Genomic DNA, 25,545 nt, shown 5'->3' on the forward strand with positions numbered 1-25,545 from the left:
GAGGCCAGTGCAAGATAAATGGGAAGGAGCTGAAAGGAGAGAAGCTGGCTAATTAAAACGTGACAGCAATAACCAGGCAACTAAACTAACCCCTGGGTTAAACTGTCACAACACTGAAAGTTAGAAAACTAAATGCAATCCCTGCGCTGCGTCAATGAAAACCACAATTTGGCCCCTTTTTAAACAAAAGGAATCCTCCTGCAGAGAGGATTCTCAGGAAAATGCAGTGAAAAATGGAAGGAATGCAAACTAGGGAGAGACAGGTTGTTAGTATGCTTTCTACTACAGACGTGAGATTATAAAGAATGAAATCAAAGCACTGACCGTTTCAGCAGAACTCATAAGATGTGACAAATTACCTTGTTTTGCTTGGGTTCACACCCTTTTAATTCCTAATGATGTGTACATGCATATAGTTTTCCTCTTGATGCTGAAAAACTCGGGCAGTAGAACAACAGCATCCACGTACACTTCTGCCGAGCTCTCTAGCAAGCAGGAGATAAGTAGTGTTAGTAGCAACACTGTAGATGAAGGAAAAAATGACCTAGACAATCTGTAGGATTCTGTTAGTAGTGCATCTTAGTGATAGGACTTGATATCAAGCCTGGTCTGTTGGAGTAGGTGAAAATTTTGCTATTGTCAGTTGCCCCATATTCCATTTTTCTTGGTTTCTGCTGATCCTTCTCACGTGAAGTGCTGCATGAGAACATCAGATCTCTTTCTAGGCCCCAAATGCTTCCTTGGCTTTGGTTCTTAAGTCTGAGGAATGGGTGTGTTACCCTGAGTTCATGAAGCGAGAGTTCTGGAAACATCTGTAGCCCAGGAAAGTGACCATTAGGTCAGCTAATTGACTTCGTGCAGCTCAGAATTTGGAGTCCAGTGGGAGTTGTGTCTGGGTCAAGCATAGCTCCTAGGAAGGCACCTACATTTGGGCTGAATGCATGGAGACGGTCATCTGGTCACTTCCTTCAAACTATAGTGGTTTTTTGTTGTTGTTGTTTTTTCATGGAAGTCCTCAGTTTAGACAAGTTTGATTTAAAGGTTATCAATTCTTGTTATGTCTTAGGTTAAAATTCTGTTAGTACCATATGCTTTCTCCCCATGAAAATAGTAGGGTGCTCAAGTGACTTTGGCCTACTGTTGAAGATTACCAAATTTCCTCAGCCTTTCTCTAAAGTCTATTCTCCCCCTGGAAAAATAACCATCTTGTGCAGCGTTCTGGTGCCACCATCTCTCATTAGAAGCTGGTGTTTAGTTCAGTGCTGTTACTCCTTCCTAATTGTGTATGCACAGGTCTGTCATCAGCCCCAAAACTGCAGGACGTTGGACTCTTAGTGAATGTCAACAGAAAACTGAGCAAGGCATCTGGCATGAGATGTGAAGGCAGGCCCTCGTGTCCCACTTGCTGAGCACTTTATGGCCTGGTGACACCTACCCTGCGTTCAGGGTGGACCACCTGCCCTATAAATGTAGTGTAGGACGTAGTGTACTCTATGTATGAAACAAGCTTTTGCAATCAGTATGAAAGAAGCTAACAGTGAGCTTGCAATCGTTCCTTTATGCTGTATGCTACTCTGTCCATTTTGTTTAAGAAGCTAAGCTAACATACTACCTCCAGACCACACACGAGCAAGTAAGAGATGCTGTAAGTGATGGGAGATGCTAAAGGGCTTGTTTGACACAGCTGTAATGACACTGCTGATAACAGGGAAGCTGTGGTTCAGCATAGTCTTCTCAAACAGCACATTACTCAATGAGTGGGAAACGTTTCAGCAGAATTAATCACTACCTAGAAAACAATTTCATGCTAGGGTAAACAGGAATTTAAAAAAAAATTAAACAAAAATCATGTGCTGGCTCACAACCCAAGCCTTGGCTTTCAGGAACAAATGGAAAAAAAAGGAAAGATGGGTACCTCAAAGTGTGGCTGCACATCTGCTCCACAGATGATGTTTTGGGGGCGAGGTAAAGATCAGTGGGACAGTTGCCAACTGATCATAGTTTTATAAAGTACTTAGCTTCCTGCAATAATTGACTGGGTAAATACACAGCTTAAGCCATGGGGAAGGAGGGATAATTGTATTAAGAGCGAATGGGAGGACACATTAGCACCTTGCAGGTTTAGGATGCAACACAAAAGGTCCAAGCGTACACGCAAATATTTAAAATCAGTTTATCTACAAATAAGTTTATCTGCTAGTCTCTGAAGGGCTGTGCAGAGCATTTTAGCCTGTGACAGATTTTTCTGTATAATAAGCTCTATTAGCTAGAGGACTACACAGATGGAAGAAACTTTGAAATGTATCACTTCTGTGGATCAAAAGCTCACAGATAATAGCCCCAAAGTCAATACTCTGGTGCTCTGATGCTTGCTGGATCTAAAAAGCTTTTTTTTTTCCTCTTTTCTTTTTTTTGAGGTATTAGTCTAATGCATTCAGTCAGGTGCTATGGTAAAGTGGGTAGCGGCTGAAACTGCTTGTGTGCAGAGGAACCTGGTTCATGTTGAACCAGGAGGAGGTCCTGAAGTTAAGGAGTTCAGTGACTTAGACTTGAGTTCAGTTCCTGCTGTGCTGTATGTGTCCTTTGTGGTCTTAGACAAGGCAATACAAGGAAGATGAATGGCAGCTTTTACTGTTGTCCTATAACACTGCCACTTGGAGAAGGTTCATGGCCGTGTAATGGAGCAGGAGCCACAACTCCAGACAGCTGCCTTCTGCGCTTCAGGGCAAGTCCTTTACAGATGTAAGAAATCAGCTTGGTAGAAAATGTGTAAGGCTACAACAGCACGTTGTAAATGCCTAAAGGGTTAGATGTATGGTTAGCATATGATGGCATAGAAGCCCTGAAAATTCCTCTTGGTGTTTGCATCGTGTGCCTCAGTATCTCAAGTACAAGATGTAATTGCTGCCCTGCCTCATGACATTCATGTGGAAGAGTATGCTAGGTAAAGAGTTTGCAAACAAATGTAATAGCTCTCACATTATACTGGGAACGCTGTTCCCTGCCAAATGATCTTGATTTCTGCTTCTATTAAAAACTTGTGTCTAAAACTGGAAGTTCCCATTGAACAAGTTTTTTCATGTGTCACTTTGAAGGATCTTCCAGACCCACAGAAAGGATCTTCCAGGAGAAAGTGTATACTTTGCAGTGCTGCTTCCTGAATGAGCCGCAGAACAGAATAAACACCAGTATATGCAGTGTAGCTGTTATTGAAAGAAATAGGTTATTCTAACAATTGTGGAGCTAGGGCAAGTGAAGAACTCTTCAACTCATCATAACCAGACTGGAGATAGCTCTGGAGGCTGTGCTATGTTCTTCTTAAAAATACGATTGCGATTCAGAAAGGCGGTGGCAAAAGCTAGCTGAAGCTATTGAAAGGGAGAAGAGGGTTGAATTCAAGCACTTGAATGAAAGGAGTCTACACAACTGGAATGATCTTAACATCTTAAAATACTTTTTCTTCAATAGGTAAAGTTGTGTGACACCTCTACAGAAAGTAAAAGTAGAAAAAAAATGAAGTAGCTATTGAGATATTTTAGCCTGTTAGAAATGATGATTCTGAACTATTTCAGATGCTATTCTGGAGGGTACATCAGTATTGCATATAAAGCTTAGTTTTATTTCTTCTGTGTTCTTAACATTTCTACCTGCTGCAAGGCATCTCTTGAACTCCACCTGTAGTTATATGATACAGGCTGTATAAACCTCCCAGGAATAAACAGGCACCCAGCCACCTGTGAGTGGCAAAATGAGTCATATGCTGAAAAGACCCTGAAATCAGGATCCTGTGGTTGTTTACTAGCTTCAGGAAGCTAAAGGCGGTATTTAAATGTCTGCTTCCCCTCATCTCAGGTGAGATGGGGAAAGGCATGAATGCAGAACCAAACTAATGGGGTAGCTAAGTCGTTAGATAACTCGTTAGAGCTCATATCCTTGCTTTGCTAACTGCTTTCAGACTGCTCTTGCTGTAACAACCTGCGATATGAGGCAGCAGAGTTGCAAGGAACAACAGGTTCAGCTGACTGCATCCCAGCTTGTCAATGCGTATGTGCTAGAAGGCCAGGCTCTGCTCTCCTCTCTGCAGAGGTGCCTACAAAGCCATGCAGCACTTGGAGTGGTTTCTTTAGCATGCATAAAATCCAACCTTCCCAGGCACCCTGGAGGTGTGTGATGGTAGTGCTATGACCATCTCTGACAAATCTTGTGCTGCCTGGAAGGTGGTAGCGTGTTCAGTATCTCTGCATTCAGCTAGCTGCGCTATTTAATATTTAATGGTTTTGCCTTTCAATTAAATTCCTGATGGGATATGACTAGCCTGAAGTTTTCTTCCTGGCTGGACAGACACAGTGGCTTCGTCTGTCCTGTTAGAAGCCATTTGTCACTTTAATGGAATTCTCAGATTCAGATAGCGAGCATCTAATTTTTCAATACTTCAGGATGAAGAGACTGAGAAATCATTGAGTGCCTCTGATGGGTTATGTGAGGTCCCTTAATATAACACTTGCAGCCTTTGATAAATTACTAGCCTGATGTTTTTGAAAGGCTAGTTTTTTCTTGAAATATCTTTTCAGTCACTCTGTATGCTGCTGCTGGCACTCACTTCAGTCTTCTTTTTTTCTAGGCTTTGACACTTGAGCAGCTGCTTTGGCCTTGGAGACTTCTGACAGTCCAATTTCCCAAACTAAAACCTTTTTGCAAGGTCTGAGCAGGCTTTAAAAAGGGAGTTACTTCAGCTCCTGTGTGACAGGATCCAGATTTCTAGAGGGTGCAATAGGCTTTAAGCTTATTCTCATCTGGAAGAAGTAAGACTCCCTTTTTCCTAAGGGCCACTTGCCCCATTCTCTTGAGTGTAAGTCAACAGTGATCATATTGTGGTCTTTTAGTACTTAGAGCAGAATGATGATTGTACTAATTAAGAATTCAGGCAAAAAGAATATCTAATGGAAGCGGAGGGGGCAATTTCAAATGACATGTTGCAAACTTTTCCAGGTCAGCAGCTAATGCTGCTTTTCTGTTTCAGTATCATTTTCTAATAAAATGCATGATAGTGTCTTACCGAGGAAAGCTCTGGTGCTGCAAGGAGCCTTTGAAGTTAAGATCCTTCCTGGACTGCACACCACTTCATGCATGTTACAGGAGTGGGGATCTGTTGTTTTGTGTTTTTTTTAAACCTCTGCTTTGTTCTTCTGCAGTTTGCTTTGTACTTTTGAATCCAGCACCTTTCCATAGCTGTATTTACTGGAGGAGACCATGCTATTACAGCACCTCATTCACATCCACGCCGAGAGGAGGGGAATAAACAGCTGCAGCTGGCACAGTCAACGCGCAGTTGGGTTTCCACTCTGTGGAGATTTGCATTAAATGACCATGTTTGCCCTATCTTCTGCTGTAAAAATAACAAACAGTTTTCTACTCCTGTTTCATAGAAAATATGTAAATAATGGCACTGCCAACCACCCAACTGCAGCATTCTGTAACAGGGCTACTATAAAATGGCCTCTAACCTGTAAGAGAGAACATTCCTTCTTCAATACTGCTGTACTGTTACACCCTAGCAGTACTTAGCCCCTGTTTACCCATCATACCCTCTCCAGGTACTGGTTTTACAGCCGGACTGATCTAACACTGGGGGGCTTTTGCTGTTTTCAGAGTCAGAAAACACTGCTCTGATTTCAATTATGGGAGATAAAATTAACAAGGCTGCAGCTGTTTAGTGGTACTTTTTATTAATCACAAACATGGTGTATTTTATTAAAAATATTAAATGAAGATCTACTGCAGTACATGTGGGCATCACTTTAATAGCACCAACTGTTTTATTACCCCAGTCTGATAAAATTGGAGATGAAATTCAGCTATGGACTTAAAATTCACACCCAATAGCACTGTTTTAGTTCAGCCCTTTTCTGATTCTAACCTAGAGTGATTTTTCTGAGCTGGGCCAAGAGACGACAAAGCATTGAGATCCTTGAAACATGTTCAGAGAGTAGCCAAAGATCTCTTCTAGACCACGAAGTCTGAGCAGAAATATTTTTGCCTGCTTTGTGGCAAAATCCTAGAATCCCAGTGTTGCTTTTCCAAAATATTTTCTTCTTTGCTGGTCCTGTTCAAGGCTAAGATTTCACCAGCACACAATGGAGGTGTAGCCAACCCTGTTTATTATTCTGTAGGCTCAGAAATATTCCACGTGTTCCCTTTAACAAGCCCTCTGTATGTTTGTCCTGCTTTTTCCTGTAGGTAATTTCAGCATCAGGTTGCTTTGGTAGCTAGGCACTGGCCCGCTTCCTCTCATTTCATTTTCTGAAGAGTCAGCTCTGATTCACTGAGCTTACAGCCCAGTCCTCCTGCTTAAGGAACAGGCAGCAGCACCAAGTCAGCATCACTGATTACATTTCTGTCTATTCACTTACTTCAGAGCAACGAACAAAATGCATTTGTTAACCTATCCCTCCCTACACCTTCCAGACCATGTTTAATATTGCAGCAGTGGAAACTTCAGAAGACAGCGTTAGCTGTTCAGTGTGATTTTGGAGCTCCTTTTTGACACCAAATCTGTGCAGGATGTTAACCAGGCTCAAGAAGAGGAAGGCAGCAGGAGTCATCCTTGCTGCTGGGCACAACAGGAGCAGAGGAGCCATGAAAAATGGGGGTTAAAAAGCAAAAGGGGCCTTGTCAGGCCCCTATACTAAGGGCACTAAGAAATACAGGGCTTTGAGCATTGTCTTACCAGAGTATAATTCTCATAAATTGCAATGTAATTATGTAATATTTTAATAAATGCTGCCTGAATCCACTCAGAGTGCAGCTATCTAGGACTACCAACAGAAGTATGTGTGGTGGTGAAGCAGGCTCTATGAAATTTTGGAAGTCTTGCCTACCCTGCAATGCTGTCCAGAGACAACAGCTCTGAGCTGGAACAGGAATAGGCCAGGTGCTGTGAGTTTGATGTGGTGTGGGACAGGAGGCAGGGTTGTCTGCTCCGTGGGTACGGGTACTGAGCAGACCAAGCACATCTTACCCCTTTGAGAGAAGTAGATGACATTTTTTGTTGTTACTTTTTGCTTAAACTATAGGAGCACCCATTGTTAAGACAGCTGCTCCCAGCTGAGCCCCTTTGCATGTCTTTGCCTACCTTTGCTGCCCCTGATGCTGTGTGTATGTGAATGCTACAAGGCTTTGCTAATACAGCAAATCTGGGTTATTTCTTGTTGGTCCTAACACTTTCGAAGTTGATGAGCAGTTTTGGTATTAGGTGTACACACTGTTGGGTGAAATCTTAGCCGTGTAGAAATCCAAGAGTATTTTGCTGTTGATTTCTCCAGAGCTGGGATTTCCTCCCTTATTTTCTGCCTCCTCACCTTTCCCTACCGCTGCTATTAAACTGCTCTAATCTGTTGGCCACCTACGTTGGGTCTATTGGTGGTGATTTGGGAAAGCTGTTCTGCATCTTAATCTACATTTGCATGAAGATCTTTGTGTTATTCTGTGTTATACCCATTTAACTTCACTCTCTCTCCAAAGTTTATTGCCTTTATAAATTTACCATTTAATTTTGTTAGTTCGGTAGGGATAAAGTTTAGCATGCAAAACAGCATGCAAAATAAAGCTATGAGATGATTTTACGCTGCTATTTTACTGCTGTTGTTGCTCACATAAGGAGAAAAACTTTAATTTATCCGTGAAGGATAGCTGAGCGTTGGGCGTGTGTGTTGGCACCCTGACTGTGATGGTGCCTGCTTGTATCTAATGTGTCACTGAACTTTGCTGTACCTTGTTTAAACCTCACAGCTTTTTTTTCTGCAGCACTCGACGTGTTCTGGGACTGTATAACAGGAAAATAACCTCTGTATCACTGCAGCATCGCTGAGTATCTGCAGGCTCTGTCTTGGGAGGTATTGCTGTCTCGTGACATCCAGCCCCGTGTTAAGGGGTATTAATGAACATATGGGCTGTGTGCATGGTGGGGCACTGCAGCAGCCCCTAAGCAGATGTGAATTATGCATGTGGCTTACAGGTGTCAATAGCAGGGGGTTGCAGTTATTTTTGATGATGTTTTTTTTTTGTGTGTGTGTAAATATATGCATGCGTTCATGCAAGAAAGATGTGGCCCTGACTTTGCAGCTCTGAAGGTGGAATATTAATGCATTAATCCTTAGGTATGTGAGCAGTGCTGTCTGCACAATAATAAGGAAAAAAAGGAAAAAAAGACAGAGGGAAGTGGATGGGAGGAGACTCCACCCTTAGCTGTTTGCGTAATTCCTGCCATTTTATGAGATAAGTGGGGGAATAACGTTGGAATGTACTTGTTTATGTACAGGAACAAAGCATGGTTTTGATTCAAACTCACAGATCTTTTCCTTCTGTGTTAATGAGAAATTTCTAAAAGCTGTTGAAGAACTTCAATCTGTGCAAATATAAGTAATGAAACTATTCTCAGTGTGATTTCTACTTCCTGCCTCTCTGCGCAGTTTTCAGCCCATTGTGCCTCCTTTTCCCTCCCTGCTCCTTTCTCCCCAAAAGACTTGCTGTGGGTAAAATGAGATTTGCAAATTTGCGTATTTGCATACTTTTCATTTAGAAAATGGACTTTTTATGAGGTTTGATGGGTGAGGAAAATTGCCTACACAGAAATGTGAACTAATTTCAGCGTGACTGATTGCAGCTTTCTGCAAGGTGAGATGTATTCCCTGACACTACAGGTGAAGAGCAGGGACCACAAGAAGGTACTTTTCTGCTACGGGGTAGGTAGTGATGCTTCTCAGACTTCCATTGGTTTATTGCTATCGGCAGTGAGCTGAACAGAATGAATTTTGGTGTTCAAATCAAGGAAAATAGTACCTCTTTGTTTTGTGAGGGACCACTAGCATAATTTTGGGACTGAGCAAATAGATCAAGAAAGATGGGAACCCTTTTAATATACAGCCAGGTCTGCTGAAGCAGTAAGCAAGTCACTGATGGAGGGAGGATGAATATGTCAATTATGGAAAACAAACTGTTTTGTTCTTTTTTTCCAAAGGAGTCAATATGCTGATACTTGCCAGCCATACAGTCTGCAATGCCTGCAGCCAAGAAGAGGACACACCTATTTATTTTCCATGCTGGAGTCTTCTTCATGTATCTGTACATTACTTCTATCAGCCCAGATTTAGAATTCAATCTGCATCTATTTGTTTTTTGACAGAAGAGGAAAAAATAATAACAAAACTGTTTTCTTTATAGTCAGGAATGGATAGCTACAGCTTACCAGCCGGTGCAAACTGCACAGGGCTTTGTGATGTTTCAGATGGATGCTGCTGCTGCTCTGTGAAAGTAAATTGCAGCGTCCTGGATCGAGTCCCAGGTTATTGTGCTGGTCTCCCAGCAGCTCATTCCTGTGGCAGCACAGAGAGGTGCATCAGGCCAGATTCAGCTTCTTGCTAACGCAGAGAGGGACGAAGTGGGCAGATCCCAAACTGCTGTGGACCCCCTGGATGTCAGAATCTGCACTGAGACGTTCAGAGTCCCGAACCAGGCAACCTCTGTGACCAGATAATGCTTCACGCTGTGCCAGCAGGGTGGGTGACCTGCCATGAGCCACCGACCCGCCCGGAGCTCCAGCTCGGCTGGTCGGAGGGAGGACTGACCATTTCTGTGCACCAAATCAGTATTTCATTCCCCAAACGAGTCCCCAGACAGGTGGCAGATGCTTTCTTTGTCTTACTCTAGCACATGCCACAGGGGTGGGTTTGACCTGCGCGTTATCTCATAAATCTGATAATTTCACAGTTTATTAATAAAATGGAAATGAGGCAATGCGACTCTAGCCATTTTTCTTGCCTCTTCTGCCTTCTACTGCGTCTCCTGCGTTTTCTGAACTTTTGGAAGTACAAGGGGCAAGTGGGTCGAAAATGGGAAGAAAATTAGAAGCAATTGGCCTGGTGCCTGCCTTTACACTGCGCTGATTAGGTTTTAATTGGCAATTCTTGTCTGTAATATAAGATAATTGCAGAGATTTCCAGGAATTGTGTGCAGAAGAGGAAGAAACAGATATATCTGAGTTCTACTGGAGGAGTTTAATTAAAGACTTTATAAAGTGCAACAGATGGTGCTTTGCTAGTTAGGAAGACGGGCATCAGGCCTGTTTGTAGACACTGCCACCGTGGTCAGGGCTTCTGCGCCCTCCTGGCCGGAGATGCTCTGACACAATTTGTCATTAGAGGACTCAAGGCACTTCATATTCTGGTCCAAGCTTTATAAGGATCCTGTTCTGAAAAGGGAAATTAAACAGTCACAGAGTGAAATCTCTTGGGCATGTGGAAGGACTGCTCTTCTCAGTGAGCTTTGCTTTCACTGAACTCTCCGGTTGTCCTCCTCAACTGCCCTCTTAAAGGCTTGCAGAAATGAGAAGACACACGAGTGGCCATACAGATTTCTTAATACAAACCCCAGTAGTACAGAGGATGGAAGATTTATTTACTTATTTATTTGGATAGAAGTTCTCCCCAGTAACTCCATGTGAGCCAGTGAGCATTCTTGGCCTGGCTCATGTGTCCAAGTGGAATTGTGTCTGTGAAAGTTGGAAGACGTTTTTGTTTCTGTTGCTGGTAACCGATAGGTTTCCAGAGCCCTAAGTAGCCTCTGGCTTCCAGGAGGTTCTACAGAAAGTTAAACGAAGAGAGGATATTGCAACTTCCAGGGGAAAAAAAAAAAAAAAAAAAAAAAGGATCTCTCTGCAGTCTTCGTTGGAGCAGGTGCTGAATCCTGAATTTTTCATTCTACTTCTAAAAGTAGAAGAATTCTTTTTTAAACAGAAGCCTGCTCTGAAGTAGGACGTGCATGAAAGTGCTTCAGGATATATTCTGCTTGTTTTGTGCTTGCAGAAGAACCCAAAGTTCTGTTTGCTCCTCAGTGCTGCCATAGCTTTCATGAAGTTTAGCCTTGTGCATCAGCAAAGGGTATTTTTTATAACAGGAAAACTTAGGTAGAAGATAGATTCTCCCCTGTAATGTCTCCTAATTTTATGAAGAATTCACCTGGGTTTTCAAATTCCAGGAAGAACCTGAAACTGCAGAACAAACAGACTGCAAAAATATTTCACATAGAGGCTGAAGAAGAATAAATTTTTGACCCTGTGGTGTCCTTTTCATATGGTTATCTTTCTGAGCAGCCAGACGGATCTGCAAGTTAATGACAAGTAAATGTGAAAGCTCCCTGCCCACAGGACACTTGGAAAGTAAGCTCTATCTCATGTTTGAAGGAGTTCTCTCACTTTTTAGCACCACTAATGCTAGAGGGGAGTTTACACGGGATTAGCTCTTTGGCCATCCTTTCTTTCTGCTGCTTGGTGTTTGTTTCACTTCAGGCTGTACTGGAAAGTAATTACGTGGGAGGGATTTTGTTACATTGGGCTTCAGCAAAAGCGACACCAGATGTTCAAGAAATGTTTTCAACAGAGCCTCCGAGCATTTTCTTAAGAGCGGTTTACTGGCCCCCATGGCTAATGCTTTGAGTTGGTTGATTTTATTCTGTAGCTTCAGGATCTTGCTGACAGGTGAGTGGATAACTTTTTTATTCAGGCAAACTTCTTGTTGCTGCTGTTGTATTGGTGCTGACACTGTTACCTTCTGAGAGCCATAAGGAATTAGACCTGACAGTTGTTCAGCTCATTCTGGATATAAACTGATAAGTCTGGTTGCAGTTCATTCAAAAGCATAATTTTTTTTTCAATTCAGTCAGGGAGAAAACAGGCGGAGAAAGGGGGTTGCTTCAAGTGTTAATCTTTTAAAAGACAGAAAAGAACCCATGTGGCCATGTTTTGGGGTAACGATAACACTAAGATGTTCGAGTGTGGAACAGATGGCTTAGTCTGAAAATGAAAAAAAAATCAGAACAAACTAGGTATTCTAGAAAATCTGAAATGAGAACTTTTCTGCACACCTGCACACTCATTTTTGGTGCTCAGGTACAGGCACATGGAGAAGGCCTTTGTGCAGAACTTCATGTATAGTCCTTCCTGTTACTATAGCAAAGTTGACTTTTCAAAACAGACAACTGTATTAGGACATTGGCACCAGAATCTAAATCTAACAGACCTGCAAAATTAAGCTAAGAAATGCAAGAAGGGAGCTAGTAACTGTGTTGATTCCATGCTCTGGAGGTCAGGTTTCGCATACCTTACTCCTTATTGATCTTTTATTAGCTTTCTCTGGCAGAACATGATGTTGAGTGACTTCCTCTAAAGGGATGGTTAAAATTGTCTTCGCTGAGTAGACTAGATAACTAAGGTAGAGAAAGATGAAGTGACTTGGTTGAGATCACCCAGCACTGCAGTACCTCTGTCATCTTTTGGCTCTTTCCACCAGACTGTGTTGTGTGCACTCTGATGAAAACTTAGGTTTCCAGCTTTCTGGCAAAGATAACATGACTTTTTTTTGGAGAATTATAAAGGTATCTCTGCCTACAGAGAGCAGTTTGATTTAGTTTGATAAAGCATCTGAAACTGGAGTGCTGATCTAAAGTCTGTTGGGATTTCCCTCAGAATTTTGTGGTTAGAGTATTTACCCACAAGTCTTACAGAAACAGATTTTCATGCTGGAAAAGAAACCTTTTCCTAATTTTAACCACCAAATCTTCAGAGTGAGTGTGCTAATGGACATAATGGAATATAATGTTGCTGAAAAGCCAACAGTTTAGGTTTATTTCCAGTTTTGGTACTCTCTGGGTGGCTTTGGGAAGTCAGGTAATTCATGTAGGTGTAACAGTAATAATAATGAGGCACTTGTTTAACAGCGGAACATGAGATTTCCTGATTTCGTTTTCTTCTAACGAGATGCTTAGAATATTTCCAGTTTGTTTTTTAGTCATTACACTGCTGGGATCCTGCGTCCCATTCATTAACTCCACTTCCCTATAAAGGCAAAGCAGCATTGTTAACGCTAAAATAATCATATTAGTAGTGCTGCTGCTAATAACACCAGTGATAGAATTGTGCAGATACGTTATGGTGTAATAATAACTGGTAGTTTAGCTTGGAGGTTTCAGTGTTTGTTCTTTGCCACCTTAAATTTCTTTCTTCTGCTTTCTTACAGGGACAACCTCCCTCTCAGCAGAGTGCAACGTAGACTGCCAGACCCAGTGTTTGATCGACTGCAGGCAGGGCCATTACTACACGGCTGGCAACTGCTTGGAATGCCCAACGGGCTCCTAGTAAGTCTCCTTCCTTCCCTCTCGCTCAGTGTTTCTACTCCTGCAATAAGAAGTTAAACACTGGGGCGTTTGCAATGTCCTCTTATGTTGAGAAAATTCTGAGAGCTGTCTTGTAATGCAGACCAGGAGGTGGGGCACAAAGTGTGCTGCTAGTTCCTCATAGATGAATAATCAGCTGACTAGGAAAACCACTACCTTCAGGTAATTAGGGGGGACTTTCTTCTGGGGACTTCTGGGGACTTTCTGCAGTGATTGGCACATTCACAGTTCCCCTTGAAACAATGGAAGTGATTGTTCTGCAACACAATAGTACTATAGTCCCATAAAAAAGGTAGGGAGCTGGTGTGTTCCTAGGAAGCATAAGCTTCATGAAACCAAATTCCCTCTGAGATTGCTTAGGACATCTTCTGTGTATTCTGTGTTGCGTATTTAGGAGGAGCGGGGTAGGAGTACTGTCTGTATTTGTAGTGGCAACAAAGTCTAAGCTGAGTTTCAGCTTAAAAGGAGCACAAGGTGTCTGGCACTTGGTCCAGGGAAACGTGTCTTGGCATATTTATTGTGTGTCCAGGTTGCTTATTTACTGGTATGCCAGTCAGAGCATGTAACGTTAGCTGAGCACAGAACAGTAGCCTGAAAACAAGGACGTCTGGGTACAAAGAGCAACAAGTTGCAGGGGGCTGGTGGCTGATTTCTAGAGGTGCTGAACCCTGGATGCTTTTGCCTTCCTCAGGAGAAAAACCTTCAGGCTGCTTTCTCTACCACAGCCAGCTCACTTCAAATGCAAGAGGTAATGGTCATCTCGGGAGTTCTCAGACACAATCCCAAACCAAGACTGTGAAAGACAGGCTTTGCACAGACCATCTTGAGCCTAAGTTCAGGTTGCCAGGTCTCCTACTGCAAATTCTCCATGTCTGTGGACATGCGGTCCAAGCAGTGCACCTTGACCTCCCAAAAGACAATAAATGTTAGCTTCCTCTGAGGTTCTGGAGTGATCTGACTTGAATTCACCCTTCCATGGCTGAAGAAGCTTTTTGAGCAGTTGGTAATGGGCGTGGTTCTGTAGCTACCGAACACCCATACTGGCTTTTAGGGGATGGAATTCCAAAGAAGTGGAAGCATTTAGTTTTAAAACTGTAATTCTTTTTGTTCCAGTTGTCCAGGGGGTCGAGCAGCTCCAAGGAAATGCCCGCTGGGAACAGCGAATGAACTTACAGCTCAAGTGAACATCACAGCCTGCCAGGTAAGCTGGGAAAGAAGAACAAACAGGTGGAAGTAGTATTTTCTACCTCTACTGGCATGTGTTTTGAATCATTTGATTTTAAACTTCATTATATATTTTGCAGACTAGTTTGAAATTTTTCAGGAACTTTCTTCTTGGTATTTGTCTTTGATTTGGCTCAGAGCAATCTGGTTGTCTATCCAGGTAAACAGTGAGCAGCACTTTCTCTATTAATTCTTTGCACTACATTCTTTTGACAGTAAAAAGTATGTGTTGGGAATTCTCAGGAGTTCATAGGCCAGATTTTGAAATGCTCTCTTTTTAGCACTTGAGCTAAGGATGTTTGAAACTTTCCTCTTCTACGTTATTCATGCAAAGAATATGTTGTTGTGGATCTGACACTGTGATCTTACTGCAGGTTTGTCCCGATGGCTATCTCAGCCTAGAGAATGGAGCTGGGTGCTGTGCGTGTCCAGATGGCTATTCCTGTGATCCACACAGTGGTGTGCAGAGGAGCTGCAGTCCTGGTCAGTATTCTCCAGAGGGAGAGTTGGAGTGCCTGGAATGCCCAGATAATTACATCTGCCCAGATGGACGAAATAGGTAGAGAATGGGCATGTTACTTTTCAATGGCAAATTTTCATTCTTTCTGACAGGCAGGGCCTGAATGTGATTGTATTGTCAGGAGAGGACAGCCCTCTGGTTTAATAGGAGGATATTGCTGAACTTTGTCCAGCAAAGAAGAATCTGAAACAGTTCGGTGGTGTAGTAGATGTAGGACTTCCCACAAATGACCTGTATTAAGAGGAATAAATATTTCTCATCTAAAATCTGAGAGTGTTAGCGCTCACATCATCTGCCTACCACTAAAACCCTCGCTGAGGCCCCAGAGGAGCTTGGAGTTCGAAGCATCATTTTTGCTTCTAGAAATTAGCCCCGAAGAATATCCCTGAAACAGTGCTGGGAAGGAAGAGAGGACAGAGAAGGAGGAAGCACAAGACAGATGCAGTACTGGCTGATGTCCTGCCCCAGGTGTCCCTGGGACATAGGTTTGGGCAGAAGTGGCCTTTTGGGCCCATTGGGATGATTTTGTCTTTTTTCCCCGTAGCGTTGTTTGGTCAGGCAGGAGCCAGATCCAAGCCGCACTCATTGTGTTACCTGCACTCTTGGATCTTTCTCAGCTGAAGACACTGGGATAAGCCAGCCCTGCCCAGCAGGTAAGTACATCTCCTGTGCATCTTATTTAGTCATTAAGATGTAGAACTTGAAGGAGACTGTAATGACACTTGGCTCTGGTGAAATTTAGCCTGCAGTATTAGAACAGAGCTTGGTTCCTTCTGGTTACAGCAGAATTCGTGAGGTTAAGAAGTAATTCCTCAGATAAAGCAGGGTGCTGTTCCGAAGTGCTCATGAAAAACAAAGAACGAAGCTGAGAGAACACTGAGAATCGCAGCTGGTTTGGTAGTCATCACACTTGCTGGGTTTATGGGAGAATCATAGGACATCCCACGTTGGAAGGAGTCCACAAGGATCACTGAGTCCAACTCCTAGCTCTACACAGAACTACCTAGAATTAAACCATATGTCTGAGGTCCAGCCAAGAGGTCCAGCTGAGGTAGCCTTGGGACATAAAGTAACAGGTCTGAATGTGCAGGTGTTGCTGAGCAATGAGGGAAACTTTTGCTTTCCCTTCCCAAACAGAAAGCAGCTCGCTCTCTGTGATTTTCGCTTGTCAGCTGTAAACTTGCTATGCACACAGAGCTTTCACCACTTCAGGACCTCAGTTTGTTGGCCATGGCAACTTTGTGGTGGGTGCTCTATTACCCAGGTTAAAACTGTTTAGGTGTTAGGGATCAGATACGGGTACAACATGGTTCTTGTATGTAATTTCTGGTTCTGCTTGACACTCAATAAAATCCAAATAATCCCATGTTTAGGAACTTGCAGTGCATCACTGTTGGGTGTGTCACAAATCCACCACTGATGCAGAATCAAGCAACAAGGAGAACAGGGTAGGAGGGACCACGCTTTTGTTGCAAAACAATTATCTTCCAAAATTATGAAAGGCGTAAGATGTCGTTTCACATGGTCAATTAGCCAGAAACATCCTTCACGGGAAATGATGGAGTAAGTTGGGAAGCTTCCTTAGGTTGCACGCTGTGGGTGTTTGCTGTTTGGGAAGACGCCTGGTACAAAAAACAAACCTTGCACTTGCCCAGGCTGGTGGCCTGCCAGTCTTCACTGAGAGTACAGGTTCAGCCATTCCTGTAGTGAACGGCTGCTTGGTACAGCAGGGGGGAAGAAGAGTTTTCTATGTTAAAATCCTGGCACGTCCTTCCTACATCCTAGAGAATGCTTACAAGCCTTCTGAGAATTTGGTAGCCCAAGGTTAGCTTTCTGTTGGGCGGTTTTCCTGTGAAAGGTGGGTTCTTTGGTGTTCCTCTGAGGCCTTCCACAGAAGTTCTGTTCGGCTCATTTGTACAGCACTCGGTAACAGTACGAGTGTGGTGCTGCAGGTAGCAGCAGTGTTGCTGATAATTCCCTCCACGTATCAGCAGACTTCAATTCACATTTCCTGGCCCTACAGAACCCAAGCAAAATGGCCTGACAGGGAGAGCGTGGTGTAGCTGTGATTTTGCAAAGGAATATTTAATGTCACTACAGGGATGCAGTTCACAATCTGCAGTCCTACCAAGCTCTCCTCTCTCCTACGAGCCCCGTACTGCATGTGAAGATGAAGTATTTAATGAGCAGCTCCAGGTGCCTCCTGCGGAGTCACTGAACCCAGCAACTTAATTCTTACATCTGTAATTAGAATCCTTTTTATTAAATAATGAAGGGTTCCTGTGCTTTGGGTACGTTACCTCCTAGTAGAAGGAGAAATGGAGTAGCTACAGAGATCGTGCTAGACCAAAGCCTCAGGAGTTTAGATCCAGCTATAATACACAGATGAAAAAACAGATGAGTTCCCATATTTCCTGTGCCTGGAATTAGGTGTGAATAGTAAGCCATCTCTCATACATAAATCATCTGTGGGAAGTGATGGTGGCTTTGTGGTTGTGTATCACATATCATATTGCACTGAATTGTTCACAGTGCTCTGGAGAGAGCCAATGAGCTAATTTTGGCTCCATTAAAAATAATAATAGCCCAGGAAACACTGGCTTCTTTGGACTTAGGAAGCATTTATAAACTCTGCTTACTAAAAGTTTAAACAAGTGAACAGATGTATGGTAGTGCATGGATTTTACAGTGACAGATTTGCTACTGTATGATTGTTTAGAGCACGAGATCACCCTAAGCTGCAGTCAGATTTCAACTCCAGTCTATCAATCACAAAACCTGGAGAGAGCAAGTGAAAGTCTCTCAGTAGATGATCAATGGGTTAAATATATAGAGCATTCCAGGCTGAAATTGAATGTTTCACTGTTAAAATTAGTCCCTCTTGTGTTCTAATGGGTAGGATGCATGTTCTCCATCAGTTCTCATAAAGCTGAATAAGTCATCCAGCCCAATTGAAAAGATGTTAGATGGTAAGGAGTTTCAATACCATCACGAGCAGGAGAGGCTTGAGGATCCTCAGCGTTCTTTTCCACAGTTTGACTGACTTTAATTATATATAATCTGTGTACTTAGTACTGCGTGCATGTGAATGAAATATCATCGCTATGCTGATACATAGCAGTATATTTCAACACAGCAGTGGCAGTTTTATGCCACAGTTAAATCCATATATTCTTTTAACACTCTTCAGATAATCCATCTGGACTTTACCAAAGCATTTCATATTAAGTCTTACAAAATCTTACTTGGAAAAAGTACTTCATTCTAGCTGGACACAAGCATTTCATCAGTAACGTACAACTGGCAGAAGGATTTTAAGTGAGGTGTCTAGAAAGTTGTTTCTCAGCTATGTCTTGTATTCTTCCCTACAGGTCACTTCTGTGTGGACGGCCTTACAGTCACTCCTCCATGCGCAGCAGGGAGTTTCAAGCCCAGAGAGGGACTTCACACAGCCAGCAGCAGTTCCTCATGCTTGCCTGGTCTGTATCGTAAAAAATCTTAATTTTGTGCACTGGGAATAGTAATTCTTACTCTAAATCACACTAGGAAGTACATGCTTATGGAGGTGGTTGCCAGTTAGAGTACTTATTTACTAGGCTCTGTCTAAGGCATTACTAGAGCTGGGAACACCCATGGAATCTCCTACAAATCACCAGATTTGTAGTGAAGCATTCAGTAATTACGAGCATTTTACAAAATAAAATATACTCAGGTTATAAATTTTCTGGAAGGGATGAATGATGAGAATTAGCAGAGACATTGACTAAAACTCCATCTGTTAAGTCTTGGGGGTTGCTGTTTTTGCTGAACTGCTCGATCACTGCATCAGAACAGTGTAAATGTTAACAGGACTTGGGCCACAGAGTCTGCTTGTGTGCAACTGCCCCTTTTACCCTAAGGACAAGAGACAAGACCCCCCTGATACAAGCAGTCAGTATCCTTGTCTGAAGTTCGTGGTACGGTAGGCTGAGAATCCTTCCTAATATTAGTGCCAATTCAGGTGGCTATGTTTGAAGTGCAACTTCCTGGGGCTAGAGGGCCTCAGACTGCCTGCGCTGTTAGAGCTTTAGAGGAATGGCCTGCCCACTTCCCTAAAATGCTCTCAGCCAAAGAATCTGTTCAAGAAACAACTGGTTTATCAACGCAAGGTGCTTGCATCAGTTAAATACCAGTTTACAGGTTGGGAACCTGTTGAGAGGGGGCTGCAAATAAAGTGCCTCCTGTATTTGTAAGCAGTTTATTGTCAATCGTGTTGCCTTTGGAGCTCAACTGGCACTGTGCAGGCACTGCCCTCATCTACTTTTTGAACAAGGTGAGCGAGTCCCCGGGGCTACCACATTCATCAATACTAAAGGCAGTTTGTCTAGAACTATCCAGGCTGTAAAATTAACCTTTCACATACAGGACAATGACAGCAAGGTTTACAGCATCCTCCTTTCCAGCTTTATTTAAGCTACTTAGAGATAAAAGGAGTTTCGGAGACTGCCTATTTAGTGAGGTCCTGGAGGGAAATTTCTCATACCACTGAAGATTTAAGGTGAGGTAAAGGGAGACGCTTGGAGTGAGGAAGGGAAAGGTAGAACAATGTGTCTTGGTAATTACCAACATTCCTCCTGCTGGGTGTGCACTCAGGTAGTAATTGGGCCGTGATGCTCTAGGCCACTGTAGAATAATTCGTGCTGGTGCAGGGGGCTTACAAAAATGCAATGCTTGACATAAGATGCCTTTTAAAATAGTGCAGTAAAGGGGAGAATGGGCTTCCTATGCACCTTGTCTGCTGGGTGGTTGCACCCAACAGTGTGCACAAGTCAGTGGGTGTACAGTGTTGTATGTCAAATTGGTGTTAGATGGTTAGCTTGATTTCATCTACTGTGTCAAAATCAGCCCCTCCAGAAAGCAGGGCACAGTTAGAGTTCCTTTTCCCAATTGTGTGAATGAAAGGAGAGGGTCCACAGCTGTCACTCAGCTGGCTGGGTCTCCCTGGTGTCAGGTGGCGATGCATGCAGAGCACTGTGAGTATTTCTGCAGGAATGCTCTTGGTGTGCTAAGGTCATTCCTGCTGTCTATGCCATTATAAAATGAGTTTATTTTACTCACTAGTGACATCTGGTAGGACAGGAGATCAGTGATTCAGCCAGCAGTCTCTGTCACGACAACTGTCCTAGCGAATGACACCTTCAGTGAAATAAACCCTATTTTTAGTGGAATGGACTGCATGCGCAGCTACCTCTGAAAGAAAGGACACTTCCATGAATATATATGCAGCAGTAGAAGTGAGCGTTCAATCCAGGGAACCATTGCTGACCCTCAGTTTATGAAGCATAGGTGAAAGCTTTTCACTATCTCAGTAAAATATTTCAAGCTGATAGGGCTGGAGTACCAGGCCTGGAACACCTCTTGGGGCACCACTGGAAAGTTTAGGGTGAGGCCATCAATTGACTTTTATGTTAGCAGGAATTTTTAGGAGCAGATTCTTTGTGCAACTGTGTTTTCCTTTTGCTGCTGAGCCTGAAGGATACCACACAGCTTTCCATTCTGTAAAAGACACAGCTGGCAGAACCAGCAACCAGATGGACTTGTCTCAAATAGAAATCCATCCCATATTAAAACATGACCTTGAAGAGTCCTATTATTAGCAGTACAAATACTAAGTGTAGGTCTACATCCAGAGGTGCTTACTAGCCACTTCTTTCATTGGAATTGCCTGTATCCTGATGGATGTGGACCTTACTATTTACGTGTCTACCCTATGCAGATATTTCTAAGAGGTTTCACCAAAGGCAAAAGGTGATTATTGTGCTTTCAATAGAAAGAAATAAAGTATAATTGAAATGATCTGCCCAAGATAATCCAACAGGTCAGTCACGGAGTAACATAATAACGTAACTTGACTGTATGCTTTCCCTTTGAGAAAGGGATTTTCTTTCTGTATGTTTATGAATCAATCACAATAGTTGCAAACCCGTTTTTGCAGTGAGGTGAAATTAGGTTACAGATTAGTCTAAGCTTTTTTTTTTATTACAACAGTAAATAAGCACTCATTTATGGCTTCAGAAGCTGTAGAAGCCCTGCCCTTAAGAACTTCGAAAGTGCTGGTTAGATGAAGGCACAGGTGACACTTGCAAGGGTATAAACACAAGGCTTGCACAGACTTCCAGCCCTGTTTTCTGTGGCATTTTTTTCTAAGCATTTTTGCTTTGGTTTGGTTTTCTAAATGAGCAGAAATTCATTTTGTATCCAGTAGGACTAAGTGTCATGCTGATGATTGAGAAATGTGTTAAAAATGGCTAGACTTTGCAGCTCAGCAGTGGGTTAATTAATTTAAAAGGACAGCATAATGCGTGGGAAACTGATTAATTTTTAATTGTCTGATTTTTACTCTTTGAAGTTCAGAGGTGGCTGAAATGTACTTTGTTTGGTGAAGGCATTTATGTGAAGTAATAGAGAGCTTAGCTGAAGTCTTCCTTGCTACTAAGTCTTTGGTAAAATGTAGAAAGGGAGACCTGGCTTTCTGCTGTGACAATCACACGTTGCTCGGGCTAAACCTGCCTGGCTGTCAACATTTCAGGTACCTCACTGTCTCTCACAATGATATAAAATATGCCACTCTCTTCTTAATGATGCTATACAAATTGGAAAATAGAGTCAGAGATAGATTCAGGGGATGAACTCCATTCACTAAGCTTTGGCCCAAGTCCAGAGTGTTTTCTCCAGGGTCACAGATCACTGTTAGGAGCAGAAACCCAAAGTTCAGTTGCTCAGTCTCCCTTCACATCTGCTGTGCTCTTTGCCTCAGAGAGGTACATGCACTAAGAAAATAATTATCTCCTTCAAATCGAGCCATGTATTTTTCTATTTGATCATTTCTTTTTTAGCGAATGACTCAGCTGCTAAAGCATCTTGACTGTTGAATGATTTTTTGCTCACCAGCTAAGACTAGGAAATTGCTGCTTTCCGCCCACTTCTGAAATTAAAACCAGAATTGCATTTACATGGTGCAGCAAGGAAGAAACCTCACATCTCATCAAGACAGCAAAATTCGGCAGACAGGGCCAGTGGCACCTGAACAAACACTGAAGAAGCTGCAGAGGAAATGAGAGTTCAAAAACACTTTCAGTTTAATAATGTAAGCTGTTATCCTATGCCTGTACTACCTTATATAATGATGTTGTCAACTCTCCGAAGGAAAACGTGGCAGAGCTAGGACAATGCTCGCTGAAAAATAGGCAGGGGACACAAGAATAAACTCTGACAAGGCAGAGAATATTTCAAGTCATACTGCCATGGGGTAGATGATGGTCTGAGCCTGTCTCTTCCATCTGTGTCACACAGTGAGTGTGATGTACTTAACCCTCAGTGAAACCAAGTTTATCTGCATTACATTCATGGCCTGGCAGGTACGTGGGCTAGCCTGGTCCTACAAAATAGATAATATGCTGTAAATCCGTGCCCTGCTTGGTTTTCTATGAAGTATCCAGGTAGCCACGCTCTTCAAGTCTGTTCTGAGCTCCACAGTACGGGAAGCACTACCTACAGAAAGTTGGGTAGAAAGCCTAAATTTTACACAAGCAGAGTCAAGTGGCATGGGTTCTGGTTATGTAAAACGGCAGTCCTGCTGGGTTTGCTATGCGTGCAGATCCACATCACGAAGCTGTTGTCAGCTGAGGCAATTTTTAAAAGTTCCCTATAGGGGAACCCTACAGCTGTGTGGGGTTACAGCCCCCTTCAGGTGTGTGGGTTCCAGCTCTTAGAGCTGGGGAATGAGGCAGCCTGGAGAAATCCCAGTCTTGTGCTACTGAGGTTTTTGAACCTTGTGTGTCATGTAGTTCATGTTTCTGAGGGGTAGGAATGAGGAGGTGGGCAGAATGCCAGGGGAGAGGTGCCCCTTGATCTGGCTTTGCCACCTGAGGCATCCTGGCATCCTAACCTGTCTTCATGGGAGCCTTCAGTCTGTGGAGAGGGAGATTTTAATGCGTCCTGATCATCTTGGGCATGCTGTAAGGTTCTTCTCCAGCCTTGCAGCGCCTTGTATATACCACACACACTGGTGTAGGCTTGAGCCTTGCTGTGATAAGCACTTGGGAGGCAGCTGGGCTCAGCCTGGACCTATTCCAGGGAGCCATGATAACACCGAGCCAGTGTTTTCCCTGCACAGCCCAAATTGCTCTATTCTCTTTGTGCTGTTGAAAGTCCTGACTCAGGAGGACTGCAGCTACTCCTGTGCTAAATTTGTGTTTCCTTATCACTGAGTTAAGCATTTGGGGACATCTTATAAATAAATGCACTTTCTGAATGTGACAACACAAATAATTGTTTTATTACCTATTGATCTTGCCAGTGTTTCCTTTAATGTACAGTTAGAGCACCTGTTAACACATGAGATTTTCGAGATGATCACAGCTCAAATGGTTGTCATTCCAGCAGGTATCTCTGTGTTTGTGTTCAGTACATCTCCAGTCTGCAAAACCTGTTCAGCTCTTGGTATTCAGAATGCAAATAAAGAAACGGCCCAGCTTTCGTGGGAACACCAGGCTCTTCTACAACTGAGGTCCAGGCATTCTGGTTGTTAAATCTACCTGCGTCAGTGTGTTTTCAGGCTGATGTGTTTATTTTTTAATGCATCTTCTCATATTATCAGCTCAGAACGCAATCCATGTGGTTCTGCTGCTTCCAGGAGCCACTCAATTGCAGTAATAATCAGCTAATCCAACACCACCACCTTCTGGCTTTGCAGTAACTTCCTTGCTATTATGACCGAACCTCCATCATAGTTTCTTACTGTAGGTGAAAGCAACGGGATCAAGTTTGGAGGACCCTCTGTTTTATCAGCAGGTCATGCTCCCTTTGGGACCCTAAATGTCTTCTTTCTCTTTAGGAACTGGGTTGTGTTTGAAGTGCCCTGCTGGCTATTTCTGTCCTGCTGGAGCGAATGACCCAATGCCATGCCAGCCAGGCACATACAATCCTCTCCAAGGACAGGACGAAGCCACTGACTGCAGAGCCTGCCCGGGAGGGAGAGCTTGCACTCAGGCTGGATTAGTGCAGCCTGACTCGGAGTGCCTACCAGGGTGAGCTTTGCTTGTTTTCTGTGCTTCTCTTTAAGTCTACACATACAGTTTGCCTCCACTCTTGGGGTGTTGTGCACAGGGACATGCAGTGGCATTTCCTGCAGTGTTGAGAGTTGATGACATTTTCTGGCAACTCAGCGTGATGTAGGCTGTATGGGTAGAGGAATTGTCTTAAACACAATGGATTTTGCTGCCTTCTATTGCCACAGAAAAAGTGGTGAGAAATAGTGAAACAGGCACGAGTGAAGACCACCCACAGATCCATGGTTATGAACAACACAACCTGACTGAATAACCCTCGTTCTGTTGGTGCAAAATGTTTAGCAAAACCAATCCATTCACAGTGTTTTCTTCTCAGTCTGTGTTATCAGTTGTCAGTAACATTTCTGACAGCTGCAGTACCAAGTGCTTCAGCTTTTTTTTCCAGTTGCAGCTTTCTTCCTGATACGTTGGGAGGGCACAGAATTTGTGTCCCTGTTGCATCAAAGCGTTTGCCCCAAGTAGCCTGCTGTGTTTTATTAGGTTCGTGTGCCCAGAGGGGTCATCCAGCCCTCATTTTCCCAGCAACGCCTGTCCTCCAGGAACAGTTGGCAATGACTTCAACATCTTTGATAAGTCCCAGTGTGAAACATGCCCTGCTGGATTTTTCTGTGTTAGAGGTAGGTGGCTTTATGACAAAGTGAACTCTACTCTGTACCTCGTACCGTGAAGCTCCCCAGTAAGTACCAGAGCAGATCGCTGAGGTATCACAGTGCTGGTAAATGGGGAAAATGGTGTCTGTAGGGTTTAGTGTAACTGCAGAGACTGTTCTGCTCACTGGAAGGGTTGATTTTAATTTTACTGTGAGGTTTTTCCCTTATGCTATCCATAGTGACTGTTTAACTTCATGATCTGGAAGCAGCCAGTTTTTACAGTCTCCACTTTTTTTTGCTTGTTGGTGGCTTCTTAAACTTGGACACAAAGTTGGTGGCCATTCTTGGACACAGGCACTTCGCAGGATTCTCAAGTTCAGAAATAATTACTTTAGTAACCAGTTATGTGACAGAACCTGTCATCAACAGATGAGATAATTATTGTCTCATTTTAAATGGATGAAAGGTGCAAGAACTTCATTGCTTCTGTTAAAAATTTGGGTTTGTTTTTACAGGAACAGGGGGAAGACAGAAGCCTCCTGCTCCATGCCCAGCTGGTCACTACTGCCCACCAGGCACAAAGCACTCAACGCAGCACAAGTGTGCCCCAGGCACCGGGAGCAATAGGACAAGGCTGACATCAGAAGATGAATGCTCGCTGTGCCCTGCAGGCTGGTTTTGTGTAGGAGGAGTTCATGTCCCTTCTGGCATGTGCAGCTCAGGGCATTACTGCCCTCAAGGTAGGCAGTTTTATCCAGAAATGAAAGAAATTTAGTTTATTTCTGTCTTTAGGAATTCTGTGGGCTCTGAGTCATGTGCTGAGTTTATCAGCATATTTTTTTGCACCAGAGCATTTCAGTGTGGAGTTGGATAGCAA

The 25,545-nt window shown here is 43.2% G+C and overlaps 1 protein-coding gene and 1 long non-coding RNA gene across 7 annotated transcripts in view; both read left to right on the forward strand.

Moving 5' to 3' along the window:
* The window catches only part of LOC311422440, a 33,641-nt gene extending 23,847 nt beyond the window's left edge, over positions 1-9,794 (forward strand). The window contains exons 2-3 of one of the 2 annotated variants that reach the window (XR_014685361.1): positions 8,663-8,741; positions 9,017-9,794. This is a non-coding gene — a long non-coding RNA (uncharacterized lncRNA). The remainder of the gene's footprint in view (positions 1-8,662; positions 8,742-9,016) is intronic. The other variant, XR_014685362.1, reaches the window with a different exon arrangement.
* Positions 1-25,308, forward strand: part of LOC311422437 (uncharacterized protein) — a 128,365-nt gene extending 103,057 nt beyond the window's left edge. The window contains exons 1-9 of one of the 5 annotated variants that reach the window (XM_084495506.1): positions 11,062-11,212; positions 13,068-13,185; positions 14,338-14,425; positions 14,823-15,007; positions 15,513-15,621; positions 18,340-18,447; positions 23,844-24,036; positions 24,559-24,695; positions 25,184-25,308. In XM_084495506.1, the coding sequence (XP_084351632.1) occupies positions 11,167-11,212; positions 13,068-13,185; positions 14,338-14,425; positions 14,823-15,007; positions 15,513-15,603 (528 nt within the window). In that variant the 5' untranslated portion in view covers positions 11,062-11,166 and the 3' untranslated portion in view covers positions 15,604-15,621; positions 18,340-18,447; positions 23,844-24,036; positions 24,559-24,695; positions 25,184-25,308. Of the gene's footprint in view, positions 1-11,061; positions 11,213-11,445; positions 11,531-13,067; positions 13,186-14,337; positions 14,426-14,822; positions 15,008-15,512; positions 15,622-18,339; positions 18,448-21,898; positions 22,013-23,843; positions 24,037-24,558; positions 24,696-25,183 lie in introns of those variants that run through there. The other 4 variants (XM_084495504.1, XM_084495508.1, XM_084495507.1 and 1 more) reach the window with 4 other exon arrangements.
* The last annotated feature ends 237 nt before the right edge of the window (positions 25,309-25,545 follow it).

This window comes from Aythya ferina (assembly GCF_964211825.1).
Source record: "Aythya ferina genome assembly, chromosome: 22".
NCBI classification, from domain to species: domain Eukaryota; kingdom Metazoa; phylum Chordata; class Aves; order Anseriformes; family Anatidae; genus Aythya; species Aythya ferina.